The sequence below is a fragment of the Myxine glutinosa genome, chromosome 7 (genome assembly GCF_964187855.1).
Source record: "Myxine glutinosa chromosome 7, kmMyxGlut1.1, whole genome shotgun sequence".
In the NCBI taxonomy this organism is placed as follows: domain Eukaryota; kingdom Metazoa; phylum Chordata; class Myxini; order Myxiniformes; family Myxinidae; genus Myxine; species Myxine glutinosa.
Window position 1 is genome coordinate 160,715,426 of NC_136267.1, and position 8,770 is coordinate 160,724,195.

General features: G+C 40.8%; 1 protein-coding gene across 2 annotated transcripts; it reads left to right on the forward strand.

The window, feature by feature from the left end:
* The first annotated feature begins 708 nt into the window (after positions 1-708).
* LOC137431783 (keratin, type II cytoskeletal 8) lies at positions 709-7,690 on the forward strand. 2 transcript variants are annotated; one of them, XM_068123482.2, is made up of 9 exons: positions 709-1,906; positions 2,011-2,219; positions 2,682-2,742; positions 5,093-5,188; positions 5,861-6,025; positions 6,127-6,252; positions 6,395-6,615; positions 6,752-6,930; positions 7,067-7,690. In XM_068123482.2, the coding sequence occupies exons 1-9, from the start codon at positions 1,487-1,489 to the stop codon at positions 7,123-7,125; spliced, it is 1,536 nt and encodes a 511-aa protein (XP_067979583.2). In that variant the 5' UTR covers positions 709-1,486; the 3' UTR covers positions 7,126-7,690. The 2 variants fall into 2 exon arrangements, with proteins under 2 accessions (XP_067979583.2, XP_078638589.1); XM_078782463.1 differs by having other exon boundaries at positions 1,024-1,906; positions 6,752-6,927.
* The last annotated feature ends 1,080 nt before the right edge of the window (positions 7,691-8,770 follow it).

The window sequence follows — 8,770 nt, forward strand, 5'->3', positions numbered from 1 at the left end:
GCGTTGCATTGCGCGTTTTGTCTCCTAACGCTACTGTGTAAAAATAAGGAGGGAAGATGTGTGTTGTGAATCGTGTGCAAGTCTTTCGATTTCCTGTGGTGCTGATCGAGGTCACCTTTCGTGCTGTTATCGCATGGTACCGTGCGGTGCTAAGATCCGTGTGGTCCTGTTGTGCTGAGATCCCGTGTGGTGCTGTAATCCCCTGTGGTGCTGAGATCCCGTGTGGTGCTGAAATCCCATGCTGTGCTGAGATCCTGTGTGGTGCTGAAATCCCCTGTGGTGCTGAAATCCCATGCTGTGCTGAGATCCGGTGTGGTGCTGAAATCCCCTGTGGTGCTGAGATCCCGTGCTGTGCTGAGATCCTGTGTGGTGCTGAAATGCCATGCTGTGCTGAGATCCTGTGTGGTGTTAAGATCCCCTATGGTGCTGAGATCCTGTGTGGTGCTGAGATCTCGTGTGGTGCTGAAATCCCGTGCTGTGCTGAGATCCTGTGTGGTGTTAAGATCCCCTATGGTGCTGAGATCCTGTGTGGTGCTGAGATCCCGTGTGGTGCTGTGGTTCCGTGTGGTGCTGCGTTGCGCCAAGCAGATCGTGGGTGCTTGCTATCTGTGAACGGCTCTTTAGCGCCCTCACGTTGCGCACCTACGATCAGCGGGACACGCCCTGCACCTGGATGGCAACGCGGTCACTGCGAGTCATCGTCCACGTCCCTCATTTACACCTGATCAGAAGTTACAATTTGACAAAGTTTCTGATCATTAGCTCCTGAACACAGAACCAAAGTGCACGACCATCGACCGTGGAAAACAAAGTTTGGGGTGAAATTATATACATTAAGGTTCGTCGGGGGAAACTAAAGTAACTTTCACTTCTGAGACGCAAATAATGAACGAAGGTCTATTTCCGATAATCTCAATCAATATTTACCTTGTTGATAATCAAAGGGCACAAAGCAAACGGACACAGATTGCAGAATGCGGTTAAAGTTCTCCGTCCGCCCAAGAACGGCCCACGTCGCAAACTGGTTTAAACCGTCGCAAACACCTGACCGTTTTTAGCTCACCTGGTTTAAAAAAGAGGGACGGTAGGAGAATTGGGAAAAGCGCATAATAAATTGCGCAATTTGGATATAAATTTCATACTCAATATTGTAGACGTAACTTCGTGCGATATTCTTATCGTTTTACCGAGCACAGGTATCCTGGTGCGCAGAGGTACGCACGAGGCAGGTAGACCGTGCGGCCCTAAGCGTATTATTCATGAGTAGGCTAACGTGAAACCATGCCAGGTTAGCGCCTGGGGATCGGCAGGTATCCGCCAATAGAAATGTGCCTACGCCCGTCGGGTCTTGGGGGGGGAGACGTTTATAAAGCGGCACTGTGGGCGTTTTCCCTGCAGTCCGGTCACATCTCCACGCCAGTCTGATCGCATCCTCCGATCGCGGCGATTCTTTATACATTTGTCGCTTTATTCGCGAATCCTCATCATGAATCGTAACCAAAGTTATAGCAGCACCAGCAAGTCAGTGCGCGTTAGCGGAGGTGGTGCCCGCCACGGCAGTATGCGCGCCGGTGGCGGTGGTGGCGGCGGCTCGTCCTTTCGCCTGAGCAGCGGAGGTTCATCCCAGAGCATGAGCGGTGGTTCGCGCAGGAAAGGTAATTCGGCGGCGTCCTTTTCCGGAGGATACAGCAATCGTACCCCTTCTCGCAACGCCTTGAAAGCCGCATACAGTGGCGGCTCCGGCGGCGGTGGAATAGGTGGTCTCACACTAAATTCCAACTTCAGGGGTATGTCCCTCCACTCCACGGTGCCACCGAACATCAACATGGATGTGGTTCCTGTCCGTCGAAACGAGAAGGAACAGATCAAAGGCCTCAACGACAAATTTGCCGGATTCATCACCAAGGTAACGCTCCGTTCCCACGTTTCGTTTAGCGTGTGCAATGACCTTACCCCCTTTCCAAAGTCACGCAAACTCACGTCGTCCCGTTATGTCTGCGCGGTGTGCAGGTGCAACAGCTGGAGCAGCAGAAAATGGTTCTGGAAGCGCAGTGGGCGGCGCTGCAGCAACGTGGTGGCACGTCCGTAAACGTCGACGGTATGTTCCAAGATTACATCAACAGCCTCAAGCAACAGCTGGACGGACTGGGCCAAGACAAGATGCGTCTGCAGGGAGAGCTTCAGCACATGCAAGGCTTGGTGGAAGATTTCAAGTCGAGGTAAGGACCGCTTTCTCCGGTGACCGACGTACAACTTTGTCATACGCGCGTGTTTCGGAAAAGTTGCCGTTTTTGCATTGGCTTTGCGAATCGTTTCCCAAAGAACAAATACAATTCTGCAATATTTGTAAAATAAAAAATAAAAAATAATTTGAAAAAAACCTTGAGAAGCAAAATTTTTGTCCAAAATTCATCACTTGAAATCACTGGAATCCGTATGCCTAAATCCATGATAATGTGTATTACTGGACATGGAATTAGTGTTCAAAAAGTTATGCCAATGAGTGACTCGCAGTCGTTTATTTCTCTCTGGAGAAAAACATTTTCTTACTAACTGTACATAGTTATATATTGATTTTTTTTTTAAAGCATTTATATCTCTTGGACTATTTTGAGTATCTCATTGGTAGAATCGTTTGAAAATGAATTTTCATCAATTCAAGAGAATGGTGTTATCCACAGGTACGAGGAAGAAATCAATAATCGGACTGAAAAGGAGAATGAATTCGTCGTCGTCAAGAAGGTCAGGTTCAACACAAAAATGTGCCGTTTTATACCTCATCTTTTTTTGTACCTCATTTTTTTTCCAACACAAAAATGTGCCGTTTTATACCTCATCTCTTTTTGTACCTCATCATTTTTTTCCCAACACAAAAATGTGCCGTTTTATACCACCTCATATACCTCATCTTTTTTTAAAACAAAAATGTGCCGTTTTATACCTCATCTCTTTTTGTACCTCATCATTTTTTTCCCAACACAAAAATGTGCCGTTTTATACCACCTCATATACCTCATCTTTTTTAAAAACAAAAATGTGCCGTTTTATACCACCTCATATACCTCATCTTTTTAACAAAAATGTGCCGTTTTATACTACCTCATCTTTTTTAAACAAAAATGTGCTGTTTTATACCACCTCATATACCTCATCTTTTTAAAACAAAAATGTGCCGTTTCATACCACCTCATATGCCTCATATTTTTTTTCAACACAAAAATGTGCCGTTTTATATCATCTTTTTTGTACCTCATCTTTTTTTTCAACACAAAAATGTGCCATTTTATACCACCTCATATACCTCATCTTTTTAAAACAAAAATGTGCCGTTTCATACCACCTCATATGCCTCATCTTTTTTTTCAACACAAAAATGTGCCGTTTTATATCATCTTTTTGTACCTCATCTTTTTTTTCAACACAAAAATGTGCCATTTTATACCACCTCATATACCTCATCTTTTTTAAACAAAAATGTGCCGTTTCATACCACCTCATATGCCTCATCTTTTTTAAACAAAAATGTGCCGTTTCATACCACCTCATATACCTCATCTTTTTTTAAAACAAAAAGGTGCCGTTTTATACCTCATCTCTTTTTGTACCTCATCATTTTTTTCCCAACACAAAAATGTGCCGTTTTATACCACCTCATATACCTCATCTTTTTTAAAAACAAAAATGTGCCGTTTTATACCACCTCATATACCTCATCTTTTTAACAAAAATGTGCCGTTTTATACTACCTCATCTTTTTTAAACAAAAATGTGCTGTTTTATACCACCTCATATGCCTCATCTTTTTTAAACAAAAATGTGCCGTTTCATACCACCTCATATGCCTCATATTTTTTTCAACACAAAAATGTGCCGTTTTATATCATCTTTTTGTACCTCATCTTTTTTTTTCAACACAAAAATGTGCCATTTTATACCACCTCATATACCTCATCTTTTTTAAACAAAAATGTGCCATTTCATACCACTTCATATGCCTCATCTTTTTTAAACAAAAATGTGCCGTTTCATACCACCTCATATACCTCATCTTTTTTTAAAACAAAAAGGTGCCGTTTTATACCTCATCTCTTTTTGTACCTCATCATTTTTTTCCCAACACAAAAATGTGCCATTTTATACCACCTCATATACCTCATCTTTTTTAAAAACAAAAATGTGCCGTTTTATACCACCTCATATACCTCATCTTTTTAACAAAAATGTGCCGTTTTATACTACCTCATCTTTTTTAAACAAAAATGTGCTGTTTTATACCACCTCATATGCCTCATCTTTTTAAAACAAAAATGTGCCGTTTCATACCACCTCATATGCCTCATATTTTTTTCAACACAAAAATGTGCCGTTTTATATCATCTTTTTTGTACCTCATCTTTTTTTTCAACACAAAAATGTGCCATTTTATACCACCTCATATACCTCATCTTTTTTAAACAAAAATGTGCTGTTTTATACCACCTCATATGCCTCATCTTTTTTAAACAAAAATGTGCCGTTTCATACCACCTCATATGCCTCATCTTTTTTTTCAACACAAAAATGTGCCGTTTTATATCATCTTTTTTGTACCTCATCTTTTTTTTCAACACAAAAATGTGCCATTTTATACCACCTCATATACCTCATCTTTTTTAAACAAAAATGTGCCGTTTTATACCACCTCATATGCCTCATCTTTTTTAAACAAAAATGTGCCATTTTATACCACCTCATATACCTCATCTTTTTTTTCAACACAAAAATGTGCCATTTTATACCACCTCATATACCTCATCTTTTTTAAACAAAAATGTGCCGTTTTATACCACCTCATCTACCTCATCTTTTTTTTCAGCACAAAAATGTGCCATTTTATACCACCTCATATACCTCATCTTTTTTAAACAAAAATGTGCCATTTCATACCACCTCATATACCTCATCTTTTTTTTCAACACAAAAATGTGCCGTTTTATACCACCTCATATACCTCATCTTTTTTTTACAAAAATGTGCGTTTTAACGTTCTAGTGAAATGGGTCAAGGTTACCATCAAAGGCTTCATGCAGTGTTCGACCATACTCTATTGCAGGATGTCGACGATGCATACCTGGCCAAGGTGGAGCTTGAAGCTAAGCTGGATGGTTTGCAGGACGAGATTAAATTCCTCAAGGATATCTACGCCGAGGTATTTAAATTTACTTACATTTAAATAAAATAATGATTTTGAAAGACCATTACAAAAATTCCGGAAGTTTAGCGCTATTGAAGCAGTTTTTATACATCAACTTATTTAACATGTCCAAACTGGAGATTATTGGAAGTGATAAGAAGGCGATTTCTGTTCTACAATGTCCAAGTATATAATTCAATTTAAATAAAATAAAGATTGTAAAAGTCATAAAAATAAATAAATTCTGGAATTTAACGCCAATTTCCGCAGTGAAGACATCACCCTATTTAACATGTTACATGAGTTATTCATGCCTGTTGTTCATGTCCTTCTTTATGACATCCTAAAAACAGTAAGTTTCCTGTTTGGAATGATTTTCAACTTTGTTTGATTGCCAGACAGATGGAGTAATTATATGATCTTTCTTTTCTCTGGGGGTGTGCGATCGGGACAAATTCAGAGACAAAGTACAATGAAACGGCAAACTTCATATTCATGCTCCGATTGGTGTTCAAAATTCAACATTTAATTTCAATAAGTCGTTCCCCTATCGTAAACTGACGATGATAAATTGATCAGACTGATGGACGATGGACGGCTTAACCGGAGTCCTCGGTTCGCGTTCACGGAGTAAAGATATAATTTCAATGACTATAACGCCATCCGATGTTTTTCCTCATCTTACAGGAGATCTCCCAGCTTGAGCAACAAATCAAAGACACCTCCTTGTTCGTGCAAGTGGACACAACCCGTAAGCTGGATGCGAATGCCATCATTCAGGAGTCCCAGAGACACTACGATGAAATTGCACAACAAAGCAAGCAGGAGGCTGAAAAATTCTATCAACAGAAGGTATGATCATATTATAAATAAAATCATCTTGAGTTGTTGCATTTGTACGTCTTGGGGAAAAATAATTTTGGAACGAACAACAAGAATTTTATCTTCCGTAGGTCAATGAGATATCTGCCACCGCTGGAGGTGGTGAAGACGACATGCGCAAATGCAAGAGCGAAATGAATACAATGAACCAAAACATGCAGCGCATGAGGAATGAAATCGAAGCTCTGAAGAAGCTTGTAAGTTGCTCATCATATGGTCCAACATCGACATTATTTTTTACTTGAAAAGGTTTTTTGTTGTTGTTGAAGGTGTTTAACTCCCCACTCCCCACTCCCCTCCCCCAAAAAAACTAATGACTTTTTGGTGTTTTTTACACAGCGTGCAGACCTCGAAGCTAAGATTGCTGAGGCTGAACAGCAGGGAGATGCTGAGATGGTTGAAACCAAAGCGCGTATTGTCGAACTGGAAAGAGATCTGCACAAATGCAAAGACGAGATGGCAGCTCAAGTCAAAGATTACCAAATACTAATGAACGTTAAACTTGCCTTGGACATTGAGATTGCCACTTACCGTACTCTTCTGGAAGGGGAGGAAAATAGGTACGTTGTTTGCATTTCTTTGGATTGCTATCATGACTCTCGTCTGTGTCTTTTAAAGGTTTAAAAAAAAATTTTTCCTTCTCATTTATAAAATGCATTTTTTGAACAAATTTAAATGACATCTATTTCATTGCAGGATCGATAACATCTCTCAAGGTATATCTCAATTTGGCGGAGGTTCATCATTCGGGATGGGTATGAGTGGTGGCGGAAGTTCATCATTCGGGATGGGTATGAGTGGTGGGCTTGGTGGTGGTTCAGGTGGTTCATTTTCCATTGGGGGCCAAGGTGGCTCGGGTCGTGGTGGTGGTGGTGGTGAGTTTGCATTGTTTTTCTTCATAAATGTTTCCTTTAAAAGGTTTTTCTTTCAAATACTGGCTAATTACTTTTTCATAACTGAATTCATTGAGGTCATGAAAACGAAATGCTTTTTTTTTTTTTTTTTTTACAGGTATGAGCACATCAACCTCATATAACAGCATGTCCTCATCAAGTCAAAGAAGAAACTAATGTCGAGGAAAAGCAGAGATTTCAGAAGAGATAAAACAAGAAAGTCAAACTCCTGAACATTTTCAAGCTTCTTGAATATTTTGCCTCTCATTTTTAAAAAGTATTTTTGAACAACTTAAAATAACATGCTCAAAATGTTGCAGGGTCAACCAGGCCATGCTGCCTCTTTGACCAGGTTTTTCACATAGATCTGCTGCGGCTGGCAGTTAAGGTGCTGTAAAAACATGACTCGAGTAATTAGACCAAAACGTTAATGGTATTTTGAAAAAATGGAGGTTATGCATGATATTTTGCAGTTTGTTTCTTCCTTTGGGAATGGGTGCATGTGTGACACAATGATTACTGTAGGCTTTTTGTGCAACGATGACGATTGAAAGTATGAAATACTTTATCCCTTTCACAAAAACACGAGTTTCTGAAGCATTTTTTTTGTTTTTTTTTGCATTCACTGCTTAATTTGTGCCTTCAATAAATCTCGCTATGTTGATCCTATTAAAAAAGAACTTTCAGCATTTTGCTTCTGTACTGCTTATGTCTCTGACAATAAACCCTGATGGGCAATTTATGAAGTGCTACGATTATTATCATCATCATTTGAGATGCACTGCAGCACCTGGCTGTGGGTTTTCCTTCTTCTGGAAGTGGAGCTGTGCTGCTGACGCAGTGTCCCCTGTAGGTGCGAACAGGATTTTGGAATTTTGCCATGGTGCTGACGATAGCTCCCCGACTATTTATAAAGAACACTAGACTCAGTGGTGTAATGGTTGGAGCGTCCGCTCTAAGTTTGCGAGGTCGGTGATTCCAACCCTGGCCGAGTCATACCAAAGACTTATAAAATGATAGGCTGCTTCCTTGCTTGACATTTGGTATTTAAAGAGGAGAGAGCACGGACAAAAACCATATGTTGACAACAATTTTGCAGGCTTTTCTGGGCCTAATGGTTTCCTCCTACATTTCCTCCTAAGGGAACTCGTATGCACTTGATGTGTGTGCAGTCCACCTGATGGACGTTAAGCTGGATGAGCCATCCACCACCATTAGTTGGTCGACGATAAAGATCGCACGGTGTCTTTCTTGATGAGTAGGCGAGTTATCGCCGGCACTGGTTCGCGGATTGTTCCACGTGTTGGTGAATCTGCAGCTGCTGATTCCACCACGTCAAAGCCAAGTTTTACGATTCGGATCCATCACGTTTTTCGATTATATCTTCATCGCTGTGTTACTGTTGGTGTTTTCAACCAATTTCCACGTTAAATCGCACATTGTTGTGCTGTATTTGTCGAATTCGTTTTCGTGTTGTCGTCGGTCGACTCCTCGGATATCCGTCTTGAAAACTGCGTCCACTTTGTCACCGGATTCGTCATTTTACTTCTTTCTTCCCAAATATTGGACTTGTTACCTCCTCAACATTATCCTATTTCCGCTCCTAACTTAAAGATTAAAACAAACAAAAAACTTTTTTCACTCCACAATAATCTCCACAACAATCACACCGAGCTCGGCATCACGTGGTTGAAACCAAAGCATTCAGAATCATTGGAATCTCCCGCGATGAAGCTGATTCTGAGGGCCGTCTTTCTGTCTGCTACCAACTCCTCTCCGGCCTTGCCCCCCCCCCAGCTCTCTCTGGGCTCTGTCCCCCAAA